Genomic DNA, 22188 nt, shown 5'->3' on the forward strand with positions numbered 1-22188 from the left:
CTAGGTGCCACCAACTCAATCAGAACTTCATGGGGAATTGCGGATATTCAGTCTTTCAGGAAAAAGAGAAATTAATTATGCCAATATAGATTCATGTGTTTTTTAACCAACAAAGACCTATTGTATAGCACAAGGAACTATACTCAATATTTTGTAATAAGGGAAAAGAATCTGAAAAAAATAAATATATATGTATGTATAACTGAATCACATTGCTGTACACCTGAAACCAATACAACATTGTAAGTCAACTGTACTTCAATTTAAAGAAAAGAAAAAAATAGATTCATGTCTAATGTGCTGTTTTCATAGCAGAGGTTTGTTGCAGATCCAAGCTCTGTTGTTCTACCAAGGAACCTTTGCTCCATACCCTGATACTGTGTAGAGATAAAATTTAAAGTAACCTTAAGAGCAGCCTTGATTCAAAGAAGAAAATATCCCAGCACTTGGATGCATGTGCAGTCATTAAACAGATACATTTTATGATGGGCGTTAGTATGGGTTGAGGTTAAATTCTCTTCTAATATGGAGAGTCTGTGAGTTTAAACTATGATGGTAACTCTCTTAAGAGCTTTAACATATCCTCTTGTTTACCCGCCCAGAAATATTGTTGAGGGAAGTGTTATGTTTCCCATTTGCCGGGTGAGAAAACCATCTCCATGGGTTTGACTAACTTGCCCGGAACCGCACAGCTAGTATGAAATCAAAGGAGGCTTCAGATGCAGTGGTGAAACTGGATCCTTGCTGATTCCACTGAACTAAAATGATAGCAGTTGGAGTGAAGACATTATACAGGGAGGATTGGGTGATTCCTGCTCCTGCTAATTGAATGTCATCAGTCTGTAGAGGCTTCCCTTCCCAATGGTGATGGCAGATCTGTATCCTCTATGTTGTGCTGTAGGAATTGTTTCCCATGGGAATGCCTATTTGCCAAAGTCTTTGCTCTTTTTTGGAATTGTAAACCAATTCCCTGGATATTTAAAATAATTGAGTCCAAAGGGGTAAGGGGGGAGAGATAAATTAGGATTTGGGGGTTAACCTAAACACACTGCTATATATAAAAGAGATAACCAGCAAGGACCTACTGTGTGGCACAGGGAACTATACTCAATATTTTGTAATAACCTATAAGGGAAAAGAATCTGAAAAAGAATAGATACATATTATGTAAAATTGAATCACTGTGCTGTACACCTGAAACTAACAAAATACTGTAAATCAACTATCCTTCAAATTAAAAAAAAAATAAAATAAAATAATTGAGTCCAGGAATTGGATACCTATGCCTTTCCTACTCTTTCCACAGATTTCCTCTCCTCCATTTCCACGGGTCCTCACACTTTACCCAACACCATAGAGAATTACTTTCTTTCCCAATGTACTACTCTCAGTAGTTTTGAGCCCACTCAACACCCTCCTGACCCACGAGAAAAACATAAACCAGAATTGTTAGGATTTCAGTTTTGAAAGTAAGATAATCCTGGTGCAATTTCTCTCTACTATGCAGGAGGCCAGGACACCTCCTCTTTGCTTCTCGAGAAATCAGCCGGGCACGTGGTAGTTATTCCACAGATATACATGAAACTGGTCCTACATTTCACAGTGCAAATCTGAGCTCTCTCTTCTAGCCACACAACCTTGTTCAAGGTGCTTAACCCCGGCAAGCCTCATGTTTTTCATTTGTAAATAGAAATGGTGATTTCTGCCACTTCAAAATTATTGTGGGAAGCATATTCTGTAATTCATGTAAAAACTCTCACACAGTGACCAATGCATAGGAAACAATAAACAAGCAATGATGGCTCTCCTGAATACTTGACCAAATGTTTTAATGTGTGCTTTTCCCCTCTGATATTTTGCAGAGGTTTCTGCTGTCTTTGAGGCTGGCACTTCAGTGATTTACATGTTTCAAGAACCCTACCCGGTGACCAAGAATATAAGCCTCTCTTCCTCAGCGATTTATGCAGATGCAACCCCATCCAAAGAAAACATTGCATTGAGCTTTGTGACAGCCCAGGCACCCAGCCTCCTGCTCTGTATCAACTCTTCTTCTCAGGGCTACCTGGCTGTCCTGCTCTGCAAGAACGGTGAGTTCTGTTGGCATGAAGCCTGATGGAGTGTTATTCTGTGCTGGAGGGCCAGTACATGCCCTCCAGAACTCTGCATAATTTCAACTTAATGTGGTCCCACCTGGGCAGTGTCTTTCCAGATCTCCAGGCCAAGCTTTGATTGTGCTTTTCCTTTATGAGTTGCAATTGGTATTCAGGAGCTGTGTCAATTCACTGCTGAAGTCTCGAATACGTTGACTTTAATTTGCTTCAACTGTGTAGCAGTCATTCTTTATTATTTATTCTGTGCTGCAATCCATTAAGTGTAAAGGAGAAGATCATCAGCGTATCTGAATTTCAGAACGACACTCGTCACATATATCCTGTCTTCTTTGCTGCAGGATCCTTTACTGAGGACTGTTAAAACAACTGGCATAAATGCGGGCTGCATTAATAGAAGCTGACTGCCTAGGTCTTAGAGAGAAGTAGTATGTGTGAGTCATAACCTTGTGAAGTATGGGGCTGGGTGCTGAGAATCAGATTTTGGAAAGAATGTGGACAAAAGGAAATATGTGAAAATTAGAATGATAAAGGGGCTAGAGCCCAATGAATACAAGGACCGTTGAAGGACATCAGTTTTGATGGCTGTTAGCAGAAGCCAGGTTTGCTCTTCACACTACTTAATTCTACCCTGCAGTGATGAGGACAGTTTATGTAGTCACGACCAAGGACACTCAGATCAAACTCCTAGAGAACAGTTGGAACAGGCGAAGAGGGCAGATGTGGACATCCCTGTAGTATGGTCTCAAAGAACACTTTCCTATGATTGAGAATTTCTTTTCCCCTCTTGCAACTTGCTATATAATGAGATGAGTTTGGGCTTTTGAACCATCCACCACGAGGATGGACTATGGCGCTGGCGGGGAGCATACAGGAAGCTGGGGATACGCAGCGCACACTGGGCCCTCTCTAGACCTTGTGTGGAAACTTCAGAAGTTTCTCTTGCTCTACTTTTACTTGGGTTTATTCTTCCTTGTGTCATCTTGTTTTCCAACTAGGTATGAACTAGATAATGAAGAATGATATGTGGGCCTCAAGCAAGGTTCAAAACTGGTGGACCTGTGGGTTGAATCGGGCGTGATTTACAATAATAATAACAATGGCTAACTCTAAAGGACTCATTCATCCTAAAAGCAACATAGAAGGGAAGAAAAAAAGGAGATAGAGAAACTAGGAGAACGAATGGTCATCCAAGACTGTCTGGTCTTGAAAGACTCTGCAAGAGAAAAGGAAAACCTTATGGGTTATTAGACCTCTTATTTATCAGCAGAACTCTGTATGATTAGGACCATTATAGCAACATGTCAGTGTTCAACTCTTTCCCCTTAAATGTCTCTGTAAGGTCAATAAGGCTGGCTGAGGACACTGAGGCATGGATTAACTGATTAACCTAGGCCAGCCAGCTAATTCATGACACAGCTAGGGCCAGATGCCAGGTCTCTAGATAGTCAGCCCAGCAATCTTTCCTCTAAACTAGATCATCCTGCTCTGTTGGGACTGGACTATAGTCAGATGGTTACAGAGCTCTGAGATGCCAGACTTCCCCGAAAGCACCTTTTGGGTGTGGTTCTGCAGGATCATGCTTATGGTCACAGACTGTGTAACAAAAATAACTATATCACATTTCATATATATTACTCTGTGTAGTCTATTATAATATATTCAACTCTATGCTGGGCACTATTCTAATTAGTACAGAGCACTTAAGCCTCACAATAATCCTGTGTGATTACTTGTATTAATAGAATCAGTATCTTAAGAGTTGTAGAATCTAAGGCATATAGACAGACATTAAATAACTCGCTTAAAATCCCACAGCAAGTAAGGAGAGAGCTGGGATTCAGCCTTCCCTCCCCAAGTCTAGTAGGTATTCTTGACCATAAGGGGTAAACTAAGAGTGTTATTTTTTGAAAGACAGCATATTTTAAATAACTTTAATTGGGAAGCCATTCTTTTCTTTTTTTTAAATTGAAGTAGAGTTGATTTACAATGTTTTGTTAGTTTCAGGTGTCCAGCAAAGTGATTCAGTTATACATACATATATATCTTTTTTTTTACAGACTCTTTTCCCTTATAGGCTCTTACAAAATATTGAGTATAGTTCCCTGTGCTATACAGCAGGTCCTTGCTGGTCAGGAAGGCATTCTTGAATTCTGCCTTAACCTTTATTTTCTCATACTCTAATGCCTCGCTTCATTGAAGGCTCTACCTGACCCCATAGGCATTTACATGTTTTAAACCCTGGCTAAATGCAGGAAGCAAGGAGGTACTTGTACCTTGTTTTTTGGTTTAAGGTTAGATCTCAGGGCTAGTGTAACAGGAAATGGGTGTCCAAGCCGTGGTTAGTAATGGGGTGTCCCCCATCCCCTTACTCAATCTCAGAGAATCACTATCCCTGCCCACCTCGCCCCACCACGATTGCTCTAGGGACCTCTTGTTGTAATAGGTAGTGCTGGGGGACTCAGTGATTGAGGATGCTGGACTTTTCCTGCCATCTCTTTCTCCTACAGAGACAGAACTAAGATAAGTGCTCATTCATTCATTCTTCTATTGATTCTCTGGGTCATTGATTCTCTGGTCATTAGTCCCACTGCACAGGATCAGGAGGCTGACAAAAGTAAGCAGGATACAGGATACTGTGCTCTCTCAACACAATCAGGAAAAAGAGGGACTCAGACACTACCTTAAACTTTTTGAAAGATAATCTAAATACATGAGGGAATCCAGTTGCCCAGATTTCTCAAGAAATCTAAGTAGAAGTTAGATTTTGCCTAACTTTAAGGATGAATCTCCTAAGAATTCAGAGATTACAACGGTAGAGTAAGATGCCTTGTGCGACAGTGAATTCCTTGTCATTGGAGGTCTTCGAATAATAATTGCATGATGATTTGTTGGAGAAACCATAATAAGAATTCTAGCAGCGGATGGCAGAGAAAAATAACCTCTTAGTTTCTTGGCAAGTCTTAGAGTTCGTGATTCTCTGTTCCCTTCCTGTGTCTTCTTACATTTATATTTCTTTCTGCTGGGGCTTTATTTGCAGACTTAGAAATGCTTCTATAAGGAGTTAAGAAGTGGTATGCTTTTTAAAAATTTTTTATTTTATGTTGGAGTATAGTTAATTTACAGTGTTGTGTTAGTTTCAGGTGTACAGCAAACTGATTTAGTTACACATACTCATATATCTGTTCTTTTTCAGATTCTTTTCCCATATAAGTTACTACAGAGTATTGAGTATAGTTCCCTGCACTATACAGTAGGTCCTTGTTGTTTTTCTCTTTTATATATAGTAGTGTGTGTGTGTGTGTGTGTGTGTGTGTGTGTGTGTGTGTGTTAATCCCAGATTCCCAAGTTATCCCTCCTCCCCAACCTTTCCCCTTTGGTAACTATAAGTTTGTTTTCTAAGTCTGTGAACCTGTTTCTGTTTTATAAATAAGTTCGTTTGTATTATTCTTTTAGATTCCACATATAAGTGATATCATATGATATTTGTCTTTCTTTGTCTAACTTCACTTAGTCACAGAGAATAATACCTGTCTCCTTCATAAAGCTGTTATTAAAAAAGATGAGATAATATGTGCAAAAGTGCTGCTTCTACTAGAAAATACTATATATATGTACACAATTATTATTACTGCAACTTTGTAAATAGTAAGCCCAAATAGTCACTGGCCAGACTTTTATTATTAGCCTCATTTTGCCCACAGCAATAATACCAATAAAAATGATCTTATTTCTCCCGGAAAAAAAAAAAAAAAAAAGAAGTGGTATTCTTACAACTTGTTCCCAGTACATTCATAGTATTAGGTCACTGACCTAATTGTCAGTGAAAAATATGGGGGACACTGAATTGTAAGGAACTAGAAGTATTTTTATCACAACTTTGATACATTTCAGTGGAAAATATACCTCTAAAAATATTAATGGAAGTAACGAATACAGATTCTTTACTTTGTTTTTACAGATTGAAAAAAAAAAATTAGGAGGGCAAAGACAGTAAAGAGTTAACTTGGGAAAGTCTCTGGAAGGGATTTTTTAAAATTTTTTATTGGAGTATTGTTGATTTACAGTGTTGTGTTAGTTTCAGGTGGACAGCAATGGAAGGGATTTTTTAATAAGATTGATTCACACCTCTCTGATGTGCAGGGAAGAGTTTTCTGTTAGCACAGCTTTCTTAACCTTTCTTTGATTTAAGACACCTTTGGGAATCTGGTGGAAATTAAGAGAGAGTTACTCTTAAAAAGGAGCCTTTTTTGTTCTCCCCAAGGGGAAGAAAATGCCCACGGCCACGTCATACATAAAATGGCTTCAATTTCAGCACTCTTGGTTAAGAAGCCAGGGCGTGGAGACATGGCTTGCAAATATATTTGCCGTATTAAGGCGGCCCAGGCTGGAGGAGGAAGAGCAAGGGGTTGCAAAGCCGTGTTTGTGAATCTCTCCCTGGCAGGGTTTGATCTGGCAGGTTTGGAATTCTTCTTTGTCCTTGATCATTGTTCTTGAATTTTCTCCAATTAGACATTCAGGTTAAGCCACTGCTGTCTTTTCAAATGAAAACAGGTTCTTCCTAAAGGAAGAAAAGGATTTTAATTTCTGAGATGGAAGAACAAAGGCAGAAAGGGAGACATTTTGGGGTCAGAGAGTCCTTAGGAAAGAGAAGGCAATTGTGCTTCAAGAACCTGGGGTTTGGGACCACAGGCAACTTCTCAGAGGCACGGCCATTGGAGGAGAAGGGGCCGTTGAAGGAGGAAAATGGTCTAGAGAAGGAGATGAGAATGTTTAAAAGAGACACAACTTTCAGAGCGTTTTATTGAGTGATGGCTCTGCCTTCCCCATGGTACGGGGCAGGTCTCCTTCATGCTTGTCATTTAAAAAATATCCACAGAGCATCTTCCATGTGGCAGGCACTATTTCACGTGTGGGAGAGACAGAGATAGACTGGATCCTGTCCTGCCTTTAAGGAATCTAGTCTGCTGACAATGATAAAAGCAAGTAAGGCAACGATGTATCATCAATACTAGCATAGAGGTCTGTTCCAGGTGGAGTGAGCAAGTCTTTCTGGGAGGGAGGGTCAGAAAATTCTTAATGGAGAGTGACCTTTGAGTTAGTCCCTGAAAGATAAGTCAGTGGTCTCTACCTGGATATTATATTTTTTAAATAAAATAAGTTGTTTCTTTGATTGTTCCTCATTTTCTCCCTTTTATTCCCATCACATATGAAATATGATTTTTTTTTTTTTTACCAATCAATTCCCTTTTCTACTCTTTTATCATCTGTCCTTCTTGGCTCCCTGATGGTAGAAAAAAAAATTAAATTTAGAATCTGTGATCATTCTAAGACCATCAATCGAGGGTGAAATCACTTGGGTACAAAATCCAAACAGGATTCCTGGTCACCTTCCCTCGGTGGCTCCTCAGCTGCCTTCCAGCACCAAATGCTACATCTGACTTTGCTTCAGCATTTTCTTTTTATCAGTCTTTTTTTTTTTTTTTTTAACCATATATATTCATAAGATGCACTGTCTGCATTTGTGATTGCACATACCTTGGAGGAAATAGTGATTAGTGACGAACCCAGACACTTCGCCTTCCTGTCACTTGTCAGGAACAGACTGACTCAAGGGAGACAGGGATGAAGAGGAATCCAGAGAGGGAAAGTCTTCAAAGTACAATCCTCAACAGCTGTTTTCTCACCGGAGACCTTCAAAGGTTCACGCTGCCCCCATCACTCCCTCTCTGACCCTGGCATATGCTTGAGATCCTCAGAGCCACAGAATCCTGATAAACAGTCTGAGAAAAGCATGCCTCAGAAGGCGTGTCTCCTTGGCCTTACTAAGCCCTGATCACTTTCGTCTCTGGGCTTGTATCAAACAACACTTTGCTGCTTGGAATTTAAAATTCCCATGTCTTTTGCTAGCACCCAGGCTTTGTTTAGGTTGGTTCATTTCCTACATTTCTGAGCTTTCCAATCATCTCTTGCTCAGGGATACTAGGTCCTGCAGGACTTCTGTCCTCCACTTCACAAAAATATGGCTATGACACAATGTGACCTTGAGAGGTCACCTTTCCCTCTAGAGGAAGGACAGTGATACGGGCAGAAGGAAATGGCATCCCCAGTATCATCACTCAGTTAGTCCACCAAGCTGAGGGGTGGGCCTGAATGGAGAAATGCTGGCATGATGAGTAAGACTGGATTTCGGTCATCGTTTCTCTTTCTCTACTCCTTGTTGTGGGAGATCCTTTATTTTGTGGTGTGCTCATAGGTCCTTGACGATTACTGTGGACTGAATCACGTCCTCATCAAACTCATATGTTAAAGCCCTGACTTTATTGTGTCTGTATTTATAGTAAGAAGGTAATGAGGTTAAATGAGGTCATAAGGGGGAACCCTGATCTGATAGGGTTAGTGCCATCATAAGAGGAGACACCAGAGCTTGCTCTCTCTGTCTCTCTGTCTCTCTCTGTATTTCCGTCTCTGCCATGTAGAAATACAGTGAGAAGGTGGTCGTCTGCAAACCAGGAGAAGAGCCCTCACTAGAGACTGAATTGGCTGGCACCTTGGTTTTGCTGGCCTCCAGGACTGTGAGAAAATAAAGTTCTGTTGTTTGGGTCACTCAGTCTACAGTATTGTGTTATAGCAGCTCAATCAGGCTAAGACAAAGATCAAATGGGATGATGCAAGAGGATGTGCTTCATAGATTGTAAAGTACAAAACACGGTGTATATTTTCTTATTGATGATAATAAAATAATATGAATTATCTTCATGCTTGGGTGATCAGAGCATGCGTGTAAAGTGCAGGTTTCAGGATAACTGGGATGCAATTTGAATACAAAGAGGGCATAAACATTGCCCATTCCCTGGAGGCAGAGCACCTAATGAGGGGGACATTCCCCCAGGAAGGAGAAAGATAAGATATAGGGTGCCCACCCTGCACATGAGCTGCTGTCACAAGGCACAGGCAGCAGCTTTTGATGTACAAAAACATGACATGGAAAATAAAATTTTTTTAAAACTTTAAGAATGGCTTTTTCTCAAATGCCTTCTGAATCAGACCTTTGGAAAACTTGTCTGATGTTTCCAAAATAAGACAGAGAAAGAGGGGGAAAAAAAAAAGAGCAGGGTATATGCAGAGGACTGATGAACTGTTGAAGAGGTCTGCTCCCTACAAGGCCAGGCTCAGCAGGACACAGCTGGGGAGACACAGTTAAGCACTTGGGAAATTCCCCCCTTCGAGTCCAACCCCTCTGGCTATGGAGTAGGCTGGGCAGCATGTGCCAGCGTCAAGGAAACCAAAATAGGGGGACAGCAGCTACTGACTCGGTGTTCCAAGCCCCTGAGAGAAGAGTGGTAATCAAAGACTAGTATGGTAATAAGGTGAACAAAAATAACAAAGTACAATTCAATCTATGAACATCAATTGAATACCTACTGTATTCATTGGCTGGGGCGCCATAACAAAATGTCGCAAACTGGATGGCTCCATCTACAGAAATGTATTTTCTCACAGTTCTGGAGATCGAACGTCTGAGATCAGTGTGTCAGCAGGGTTGGTGTCTGGTGGGAACTCTTTCCTTGGGTTGCAGACATCTTTTCTGGAAAGAACATTCTTCCTGTTAGATCAGAGCTCCACCCTTATAACTTCATTTAACCATAATTACTTTCTTAGAGGCTCCATCTCCAAATACAGCCACACAGAAGGATAAAGCTTCAACATATGAATTCGAGGGGGACGCAAACATTAAGTCCCTAATACCTATCATAAGCTGGATGCTATCCTAGGTGCTGAGAATAGAAATATGAATATAGTGTAGTTGGCTTCTGGGAGATTCTTGAGGTTAGTTTCCATATACAATTGATCTTTGTAATGTTAGCGTCTAACAGAGTACCTAGCACATAGTTGGCCTCAGTATTCTTGGGTGGAATTCTGTATTTTGAATCTAGTAGGAGAAGGATGTATATACCTAGTGTGGGAACACCCTCCATGCTCCATGAAAAGACTTTATAGGATTACAGTGGGGCCATATTGGGGAGAGAGGGCAGTTCCTCCCAGGGCATCACAAAAGACACCATAGTGAATATAAATTCTGTTAATTGAGTAGTAATGTCCTTAAAAATGTTCTTCCTGAGATTCTGCTCTGTCCCCTGTAATACACGTGTGAGAGGCAGTGTGTTTGGGTAGTGGGGTTCTGTGGAGCTGGCTTGCTTTGATTTTCTTTTCTGAAGGCCTTTGGGGTCTTCTCACCTTGTACTTTCCCAGTTTAAACAACTCTTCAGAAATGTTCCAGGAATTGAGCAACTGTTTGTTATTGCAACAAGGCCGGTTGCTTACAACTGTCATGTGTATGTAGTGTGAGCATCCTGAGAAATTATCATCTGCTTTGTTGGGTAAGGAGAGAAAAGGCCTGCACTCGGTGCCTTGGTTTCTTCATCTGTAAATTTGGGATAATTGCAGCGGTCAATGGCCTCATGGCAGTGTTGTTAAGGATTAATGAGATCCTGTTTGTAAAGGGTCTTAAGGAACTCAGATGAAAGATGTGGGATAAATACAGAGAAGGGTTATTACAAAACAGACCAAAGAGCTGGCTGGTGACTGAGCCACCTTGATTTTTTTTTTTTTTAAAGCCTGGTGGAGAGAGTTGGGGTGTAGGGGTGCTGAATATTTAGCTTTTGGACTAGAACTCTAATTAGAGGCTTAAGGATTAACAAAGTAGTTGAAGTCTGTGTGAAGAAAGCTTTTCTCAGAATAAAAGACATGTTTTTATTCTCCTTTGACCACTTGAGCCGTAAATACTTTTATCTCGAGATGTGGAACAAATTCAGCAGAAGGCCACAGTCCAGGGCACGTTCAATGTTCTGTGATGGTAATTGCCTTTTGTGCAACAAGTCAGGCTTGGATTATCATTATTGCTCTTAATTTAAAGTTATTGAAAATGTGTTTCCACTTTAATACGTAGCTTGACCTCTTGATGCCTAGAAATGAAGGCTCTGAAAACTGGATCTTCTAGCTAGCACTGCAGTGGGGTTCTAAACCTTCGAGTCCAGTTTAAATTCCTGCCACCACCCACAGGAGACTTCCCTCGACCTCTTAGCTAGAAAACAGTTAATAGCAGCCAGTATTATAAAGTGTGTCATGTGTGCCAAGCTGCAGGTTTAGCACTCTGCATATGTTCATTCATTCAATTCTCACACAATGGCTATGGAGTCAGTGCCAACATTTCCCCATTTTACAGATGAGGATACTTAGGCACAGAAAGGTTAAGTGACTTGTTCAAGTTCACACAGCTGAGCCAGTGTGTCTGAAAATTGAACTCTGCTACGCTCACTTTTTATCTGGTAAACTATTCTGCTCTATGCTCTGACCTCTCCTTGTATTGTGTGTACTACTCTCATGGAACCTGTCAGTTTCTCCTTGGTGTTTGCGTTAGCTTTCACGTAGTGTGTGTGCTCTGTTAGGAATGCCATGTTCACTTCACAGTGCCTAGCTTATGGAACCCTATTTAAAAGGTGGGCCAGACATGGATGGACCTAGAGATTATCATATTAAGTGAAGTAAGTCAGACAGGGAAAGACAAATATCATACGATATTGCTTATATGTGGAAACTAAAAAAAACGATATTAATGAACTTACTTACAAAATAGAAATAGACTCACGGACGTAGAGAATGAACTTATGGTTACGAGAGGAGATGGGGGAGGGATAATTAGGACTTTGGGATTAACATATACACACACTATATATAGAACAGATAAAAAACAGGACCTACTCTATAGTACAGGGAACTGTATTCAATGTCTTGTAATAACTTATAATGGAAAATAATCTGAAAAAGAATATATATACACATATATGTGTGTATATATGTATGTATATATGTGTGTGTGTGTACATATATATATATAACTGAATCATTTTGCTGTACACTTGAGGCTAACACAACATTGCAAATTAACTATACTTGAATTAAAAATAGTAATTAAAAAAAGTAAAAAGGTGGGCCAGACAGAAATGATGGGGCAAAATACGAGTGCTAAAACCCCATTGGAATATTTAGAAAAGCATTGCTAACAAAAGAGGTTGCCAGATATCTCTCATATTTGGCAAATTGCAGTGTGGTACACGTTGAAGCACACAGGGCTATCGAGTGGGAAAAAATAGCATTCCTTATTGACGCCAATTTCTGCAATGCAAGTTGCAGGGACTAGCTCAAGCCCCCAGCTCTGAGACTAGCCAGCTAAACTTGGCAGTCACTCTCAATTGAAATTTTGAAGTGAAATAGCACATGGGGGAGTGCTCCTTTCTCAGAACAAGTGACTTTACAATGATTAATAGGGCTCAGCAAAAATTTAGGGGTTCAGAAAATTCACATGCAACAAAGGCGTGTTCTTACTTAAATGTGGAGGATGAAGGCACAAAGTTATTGTCACTCTCTTCTTAAACTCCTCCACTGTGACATAAAGAAATTAAAAATTTTAAAATAGTTGGAACTCAAAATGACAAAGAGGACAAATTAGAGAGTTTAGGATGGGTAAGAAATAACACAAATTTTTGGAAATTGGGCAACAAATGGAGGTGAAAGCTGCCTCCTTTCAGGTCTCTTTGAAGGCATGCTAATGAAAAGACATCTTGGGAGAGGTTCAGACCTGGGATGGTTTGTGCACCATAGAGGCTGTGTTGAGACATGAAGTTGGGGGAAATAGGGCAGAGTCTGTACAGGGAGCTGTTGACCTTGGACCCACTTTTCTGTGTCCAGCCAGGGAAGCAAATTCCTTCTCCCCTCCATCTCAGGAGACCAGAGACTTATTGTGTAGCTTATAGGAATTGAACCAAAGGGGGTCAAAGCTGTGGGGGGCAGGGTTGAGAGAGATGCAGGGTTAAAGGTAGAAATAAAGTGGCACTCTGTACACTGGGTGCTGCATCACTAGCCTTATTTTTTGCCCTCTTCCAAGAGCTCTAAGGCGAGGGTTTTCTTTCTCCATGCAAGAGATGGGAAGTTTTTTCCGTGAAAGAACTGAACAGCCCTATTAAAAATATATGTAATAACTAGAATTTTAGAGATGCTCCCACTAAAAAAATAAAAGAAAAAAGTTTATCCATATCATCACCTGATAGGGAAGCCCATTTCTTGAAAAAGCCAGCCCATGCACATGGAATCTTCAGTCCAATTTGTAGTGCCGCAGTCATGAGTCTGAACAGATAACAAGCACCATCAGATATTTCCATCAGAGGTCCAAGGTGAAGGGTAAAGAGCAGAGTGAACAAACACAGATAATTAAAGAGAACAGGGATAATGCAGGAGGCATAAGAAACACTAAAGACATATCTTCAGAGAAGTGGGAGGATATAAGAATCCAGTAAACAAGAGCATGTTGCTTTAAAATAAAACTGGCAAGCCATAAGAAAGAACTCTCAGAAATGCAACAGAGGAAATTTTTTAAAACCTGGAAAATTGGAAGATAAAATTTGAGAAATGTCCCAGAAAGTTGAGAAAAAACACAAAAAATCAGCCAGTAGGAGAGCAGAAGAGAAAATCAGAGGGTCAAACATGATGTTTCAATGTCCAATAGGATTTACAAGAAAGAGAGAATAGATGTGGGGAGGGGCCATTAGCAAAGATGTAACTGAACACACTTTATAGGATAAAAGAAATCTGATATAAAATTTTGCTACTCTACACAGCACTGTGAACAGTAGAAGACACACAAAGGCAAAATCCTAAATCTGCTAAAGACGGAATCTGGACTCAGACTAGCATATGACTTCTTAACAGAAACACTGAAAGTTCAAAGATAATGGAAATGCATATTCATAATTCTAAGGGAAAATGGGTTTCAAGCTAGAGCTCTATGCTTGGTCTAATAATCAGTCATATATCATATGGAGAAATAAAACTATTCATACGTAAAAAGGAAGACGTATCTCACATCATCATTTAAACTTCCTTAGCACCTTTATTAAGACACTACTTGATATGCATATATTTGTTATTGAATGCTATGTAAGAATCACTCCCAAATTTAGCACCTTAAAACAACAAACATCTATCACCTTACAAAGTTATATGAGAGAAAGTGATGAGTGAAAGTGGGAGGAGAGAAGGAGGGGAGAGAGAGAGCGAGAGAGATTGATAGCTACGCAGAAGAAGGCTACTTCAGACAGAAATCAGAATCTTTTAGAGCTTTCCCAACTAAAAATTGGCACTTGCCATCTGCGTCGTCAAGGGTGAAGTCACTACCCACTGCAGTTGCTGACCTTCAACAACCTCTGAAAGGAGTTCAGGGTGATCAGGAATGAGGCACTCTGTGCTCTAGGAAAAACTGGCAGAACAAGCCTTCAGAAAGTTAAGATATTTTCAGGAGAAGATTTTATCAGCCCAATTCTTGCATCTCCTCGTATCTAGAAGAGCACTAAAATTATTATTGGTGACATCTGCTCCTTGTGACTAGCAGCAAGCCTCTGTCAAAACGTGTGCTTGACTGCACATACCCCTTTCACTAAAATCACATATATACTGACCTCCCCCTTACCTCTTCGGAGCAGTTACTCAGAGCTATCTGAGAAGCTGTCTCCTGGACTGTTGTCCTCATTTTGCCCCAAATAAAACAACTCACAACTCTCAAGTTGTGCATTTATTTCAGTCAACAGCCTAAACTCAGCAAGGACACCTAGTACCATGTGATGTGGGAGGACATTGCATATGACTCCTGGCAGTGGGTCACTGGGGCCACTGTAGAACCTGCCCGCTACGATGTGCTTCACCCAAAGAAAGTAGTGTTTAAAAAAGAAAGGTATGGGATCCAGGAAACAGGTCATCCGCCACAGAACAGGAAGGTAATTTCAGAATAACAGCATGCAGGAGTCCCAGTAAGCAACCAGTGTTGGCCAGTTGTTCTCAACTGGGTGGGATTTTGCCCCCCCAGGGAAACTTTGGCATTATTAGGAGACATTTTTAGATGTCAAGATGAGAGGTGCTACTGGTATATAGTGGGTAGAAACTAGGGATGCTGCTAAACATCTTAAAGACTCAGGACAGTAATCCCCTCCACACACATACACACAGAATTATCTGGTCCAAAATATCAGTATCCTTGAGGGTGAGAAAATTTGGCCTTGAATGAGGCATATCGACAGAGGGCTTTAATATGGTGGCTCTTATACAAAACACACAAGCGATAGATACCAGCAAAGGCTGATATTTACATCAGACACAACAATATGGATTTTGAAAACCAGCCTATCTAAAATAGCAGTATACCTCCATCGGAAGCATGAGGAGGATGCCAGGAGACTGGGTCCGAGAAAGAGAATTTCTCATGGACCAATGTGGGAAGGCAAAATATAATATCTAAAATCCATAAGTCAAGAACCAGCAATATATTTGCAGCTATATGGATGGACCTGGAGATTATCATACTAAGTGAAGTAAGTCAGACAGAGAAAGACAAATACCATATGATATTGCTTAAATGCAGAATCTAAAAAAAAAAAAAAATGATACGAATGAACCTATTTACAAAACAGAAACAGACTCACAGACTTAGAGAATGAACTTATGGTTACCAGGAGGGAAGGGTGGGCGGGAGGGCTAGTCAGGGAGTTTGGGATTGACATGTACACACTGCTATATTTAAAATAGCTAACCAAGAAGGACCTACTGTAAAATAAATAAATAAATAGATGATAAAAAATAAAATAAAATAAAAAGAACCAGCAATATACTTAATAAGATGAAGTTGAAGGAAAATAACAAGAAAACTAATACAACTAAAAGTAACTGCATATGAGGAGGAGGACCTAGAATTAAGAAGGAGTGGGGCAGGGGTTGCTTCCTCCCTTCTTTCTATACTATTTGACTTTTAAAATGTGTAATTTTTATGAACAATCATTAAATTCATGAAAAAATCCATTATTTGAATATAAAGAAAGAGATGTACAGTATTGTTAATACAAAAGCTAGTTCTTCTCCCCACCACCAATAAATGCATATAAATAGGTAAAAGATATTGGTGAAGACACCTTACTTAGATGGTTATCTACACAGCTGCACGCATACCCCGTTTCCATGTCCTCAGTTAGTGAATCAAGTCCTTCAAGGAAGAAATGGAAGAATAAATGAATGAACTTATTTAACTGGAGACATTTAATATAACAAATGATTCTACTTCCTTAACAGTTAAGCACACTTTATTTAGGACCACTAAGAAGTTGCCTCATTTCCAGATCTGTTTCATGCCTTCACATTCATGAGCTTAACAAAGCAAATAACACTATTGTATACTTCTTCTCAGTCTTCCACATGGATACCACATGCCCAGGCTGCCTTTATTTTCTTTTTACTTTTTTTTTTTTTTTTTTTTGTGGTATGCGGGCCTCCCTCTGTTGTGGCCTCTCCCGTCGCGGAGCACAGGCTCCGGACGCGCAGGCTCAGCGGCCATGGCTCACGGGCCCAGCCGCTCCGCGCCATGTGGGATCCTCCCAGACCGGGACGCGAACCCGGTTCCCCTGCATCGGCAGGCGGACGCGCAACCACTGCGCCACCAGGGAAGCCCCTCTTTTTACTTTTTAAATGCATTTCATTGTAGTGTAGTTGATTTACAATGTTGTGTTAATATCTGCTGTACAGCAAAGTGATTCAGTTATGTGTGTGTATATATATATATATATTTGTACACACACATTATTTTTCATATCCTTTTCCCCTATAGTTTATCACAGAATGTTAAATATAGTTCCCTGTGCTATACAGTAGGACCTTGTTGTTTATCCATTCTGTATATAATAGTTTGCATCTGCTAATCCCAAACTCTGTGTGTATATATATATATATATATATATTTGTACACACACATTATTTTTCATATCCTTTTCCCCTATAGTTTATCACAGAATGTTAAATATAGTTCCCTGTGCTATACAGTAGGACCTTGTTGTTTATCCATTCTGTATATAATAGTTTGCATCTGCTAATCCCAAACTCCCAGTCCATCCCTCCCTCACATCCCCTTCCCCTTGGCAACCACATGTCTGTTCTCTGTGTCTGTGAGTCTGTATCTGTTTCATAGACAAGTTAGTTTGTGTCATATTTTAGATTCCACGTGTAAGTGATATGATATTTGTCTTTGTCTGGCTTACTTCAGTTAGTCTGATAATCTCTAGGTCCATCCATGTTGCTACAAAGAGCATTATGTCATTCTTTTTTATGGCTGAGTAATATTCCATTGTACTGGTATATATGTACCACATTTTCTTTATCCATTCATCTGTCGGGCATTTGGGTTGTTTCAATGTCTTGGCTATTGTAAATAGCGCTGCTATGAACATTGTGGTGCATGTATCTTTTCAAATTATAGTTTTCTCTGGATATATGCCCAGAAGTGGGATTGCAGGATCATATGGCAACTCTATTTTTAGTTTTTTGAGGAACCTCCATACTGTTTTCCATAGTGGCTGCACCAATTTACATTCCCACCCACAGTATAGGAGGGTTCCCTTTTCTCCACACCCTGTCCAGCATTTGTTATCATTTGTTATTTGTGACTTTTTAATGACGGCCATTCTGACCAGCCAGGCTGCCCTTTAAATGTTGGCCTCCTTGTGGTAGTTCTGGCTTTTTTTGGAGGAAAGATAAACCCTCCCTGAGATGGACCATCCATTCTCATGACTTCAATTAGTGATTATGTAGGTTCTTTGTGACTTTACGTGGATTATCTCAGCAGCTCGAGGGACAACTTCACTTGGCTGTCCCATAGATTCCTCCTCCAAATCCATGTACCCAAAATTGACCTCAAGCTTAACACCCCCCCACCAACACACACACAGAACTAGATATTCTCTTCCTTGAGTTTTCCCTTTATCGGAGATGTGCTCTACGTTTACCCAAATGTCCAAGTCCAAGATGCCTCACCCATGTCTTCCTCTTTTCTCACTTCTCCAAAGTCCATCAATAACCAAGATTTTTTCAATCCCCTTGCACTGCATTGTATTTATTTCCTCAGTCTCTTTTCTAGCAGTCTAGTTTTTATGTTCCCACTCTGATTATCCTTGTTCTGGCTACCGTAATCTCAGAATCAGATGCCTGCAAAAGTGTTCAAATACCTCTCACAACCTTTAGGCCTGTGCTTTTTAAATTCATTCTCTATTCTGACCAGGGTGATCTTTTTTAAATTCAAATATATTCATGTCACTCATTTTTTGATAGCTCCCCATTGCCCTCGGGCTAATTCTCCTCCAAACTCTCCTCCATTCTAGATTCTTGCTTTTCTTTGAAGTTTTGATTCTTATTCTTGTCACACCTCATTGTACCCTCTCCCCATATTGAGTTATGTTCAGATCATTGAATACATAATATTCTTTGGGTCTTTGGGTCTTTGTATATCTTACCTTTGCTTGAAATAGTCTTTCCTTTCCCACTCCACGCCTTCTTTGCTGGCCAACTCTTATTCCTTCAAGTCCAAGTTTAATGTCACCGCCGGGAAGCATTCTTTCTTCCCTCCAAAAGACTATGTTAAGTGCCCTCTTAATGGACTTCTGCAGCAGCCTATTATAGAAACTGTCACAACCTCTGTTAATTTCTTGGATCCCCTGCTATGACACTAATTCAAGGACTCAGCACTGCTCTTGTACCATTCCAGGGCCCAGTATCTACACATGATACCATTATGGACAACACTTTCTAGTGAAATTGCTTAAGAGCTTTTAATGACAATAGGGCACTTTTTTTTTTTTTCAAGCAAAGAGGCTTTTTATAAGTATAGCCTAGGTTCACCTTTAAAAGAGTTCACTGTCTTATTTTCTGTGGTGCACTAAAGCACAGCTAAGAATCAAGGAGAATAGATAAATTGGGTAACAACTTTACTTAAAAGCATGATTGAAGCTAAAATGAGAGAAAAACTTTAAGAAGTAACAGATAATAAAAATGGATTACTCTTATCCTCTTACTTCTAATTTTGAGAGGTATTTTTCCTCTCAAAGTATGTTAAAGGTCTGAGGAAAAATATCTTAAAAGGGGAGCAATTTGAAATAGATAAAAATATTGCATTTAAAGAAGATAGAGGAAAAAATGTGACCAAGTCATTGGCTCTATAATGGTAATACTGTTGGGTTTTAGTTGTTTGAATTGCTTTCTGTAGGTGGGACCTCTAAAAAGAAGTGAGAGTGGCATCGGCATATATACACTACTGAATGTAAAATAGTTAGCTGTGGGAAGAAGCCGCATAGCACAGGGAGATCAGCTCGGTGCTCTGTGACCACCTAGAGGGGTGGGATAGGGAGGGTGGGAGGGAGACACAAGAGGGAGGGGATATGGGGACACATGTATGCATATCGCTGATTCACTTTGGTGTACAACAGAGGCTAACACAATATTGTAAAACAATTATACGCCAATAAAGATCTATTTAAAAAAAAAAAGACAAATGACATTAAAGATGAAATGCTTGGGACTTCCCTGGTGGCGCAGTGGTTAAGAATCTTCCTGCCAATGCAGGGGACATGGGTTCGAGCCCTGGTCCAGGAAGATCCCACATGCCACGGAGCAACTAAGCCTGCACGTAGAGCCCGAGAGCCACAACTACTGAAGCCCACGTGCCTAGAGCCCATGCTCTGCAACAAGAGAAGCCACCGCGATGAGAAGCCTGCACGTCGCAACAAAGAGCAGCCCCTGCTCGCCGCAACTAGAGAAAGCCTACGCGCAGCAACGAAGACCCAGCCAGACAAAAAAAAAAAAAAAGAAATGCTTGATGGTTTAAGTGAAAGCACAACAATAAAAAACAAAGAAACAGCACACGTAAATCCCCTGTGAAGGTCCTAATTTCCAGCTCTCTGTGGCAATAACTAAGTAAGCCTGTATGTCCTATAACACAGGCCACTGACATTTGTCAGGCTTTTCAATAAATTGGCCATGAAAAGCTAAATCCGTGCAAGGTGGGAGATAAATTAGCACACAGCCAAAGGTACTGGAGAAATAAACACTGGTTTCGTAGCTGAAATGTTTTTCTGATAAGGTAATAATCCCCGTAATCTCTCTCCAGCCTTAAATAACAGCAGGTCTTTGTGCCGGCAGTTTAATTTTGTTGGCTGCCCTTGTCTTACAAATATATTTAGTGGAGTCTGGAATATCATTTTGTGCTGAAAGCTGAAGACTTTGTCATGCTGAAGCTGGGCAAAGGCAATAAATCAGGGACAAAGTGAAAGAGCGTAGAAACGGGCTCTCAGAAACTTATTTCCCCAGAGCAGACGAGCTTTCTTCTCCCGCGAGCAGGTGTATTGCATCAGTCATGTCTTCCTGTTAAGTGGCTGCGTTGTAATGATATTGACTTATATCGACATTGCACCCTGGTTGGCACTGTGACAAAGTGCTTAAGATGCATCGATGGGCAGTACATGCTGAAAACAACATCATGACATTATACAACCCTAGTTTTCTTTTCTTCTTTTCTTTTCCTCCACTAAGATCGTTCTTTCTTCCCAGGAAATTGTCCTGAGTTGCCCCACCTTATTCTCTAATGATGAGTTTCCCCATCTGTGTCGCACCATTTAATAATCGACTTTTTAAAGTGAAGGGACCTACTAGAGCATGGACTTGAGGATATGGGGAGGGGGAAGGGTAAGCTGTGACGAAGTGAGAGAGTGGCATGGACATATATACGCTACCAAATGTAAATTAGATAGCTAGCGGGAAGCAGCCGCATAGCACAGGGAGATCACCTCTGTGCTTTGTGACCACCTAGAGGGGTGGGATAGGGAGGGTGGGAGGGAGGGTGACGCAAGAGGGCAGAGATATGGGAACATATGTATATGTATAACTGATTCACTTTGTTGTAAAGTAGAAACTAACATACCATTGTAAAGCAGTTGTACTCCAATAAAGATGTTAAAAAAATAAAAAATAAAAAATGAAGTGAAGGGACCTTTACAATTTAAAGTCTATATATATATTTAACCTATATCTATTATATAAATTAACATATAATATAAATATATTATAATAATTATGTAATAATTATAATTATATAAATGTAACAAATAAATATTATGATAATATATTCATTATATTATAATAATTTTATAGGTTATATATTATAATAATTATAAATATTGTAATAATTTATGTGTATTATATAATATAAATATATAATTTAATATAAATACATTATATTGAATTATATAGAAATATAATTTAATGTAATAGAGTATATATTATTATAATTATATATTATTATATATCATATATAAATATATCATATATAAATATATAAACGTAATAATAATTTATAATATATATACTTTTAAACTTATTAAACCAAGACTAATGTACTTCATGATCTACATTTGCCAAATTGGTCACTGTTGAAAATGGGTTACAGAGAAAGTATGTGGAGGTGTTTCTAGGGTATTTGATTTACTTTTAGGAACATGAAGAGATAAAAATTGCTATGCTAGAAAGCCAGAGAACTGGATTCTTGAATTTGTTTCCCGTTGCTAACTACTACCTTTCCATAAACTCAGTGGCTTAAATGAGCAGTCACTTCTTATCTCAGAGTCTCCCTGTGTCAGGAGTCCAGGCACAGTCCCTCCGGGTCTTCTATTCAGAGCATCACAGGCTGCAATCAGGTGTCAGGTGCTCTGTGGTCTCACCAGTCTCCATGGGGGAGAGATCTGCTTCCAAGCTTCCTCCAGTTGTTGGCAAAACTCAGTTCCTTGGGTTTTAGAATCGAGGTTCTGGTTTCTCTCTGGCTGTCGAACAGGCACTCAGCTCCCAAAGGCAGCCCAGCGTTCCTGGCCACATGGTCCTCTCCATAGACCCTCACAGCTACTCCTTCAAGCCAGCAAGGGGGGACCAGCATATGTATGAATGGATGACTTGAAATGTATGCACAGGAGTTGCATCCCATCACCTCTGTCATATTCTGTTTGCTGAAAGCAAATCTCAGGTCTCACCTACACTCGAGGGTTGCGATTCTACATGGAGCCTGAACATGGGGCCCACCCTAGAGTCTGCCTGCCACATTTCTAGTGCTTCTTTGTCATGAAAACCTCGGTACTCTTATATATTCACTCAACGCAATAAGAAAGAGTGACATATA

At 40.0% G+C, this 22188-nt stretch overlaps 1 protein-coding gene across 1 annotated transcript in view; it reads left to right on the plus strand.

Annotated features, from left to right (window-relative positions):
• The window catches only part of CNTNAP5 (contactin associated protein family member 5), an 879838-nt gene that overhangs the window by 770419 nt on the left and 87231 nt on the right, over positions 1 to 22188 (plus strand). Inside the window, exon 19 of the mRNA XM_024115033.1 lies at positions 1863 to 2087. Within this exon, the coding sequence (XP_023970801.1) occupies positions 1863 to 2087 (225 nt within the window). The remainder of the gene's footprint in view (positions 1 to 1862; positions 2088 to 22188) is intronic.

Source organism: Physeter macrocephalus, chromosome 2 (genome assembly GCF_002837175.3).
Source record: "Physeter macrocephalus isolate SW-GA chromosome 2, ASM283717v5, whole genome shotgun sequence".
NCBI classification, from domain to species: domain Eukaryota; kingdom Metazoa; phylum Chordata; class Mammalia; order Artiodactyla; family Physeteridae; genus Physeter; species Physeter macrocephalus.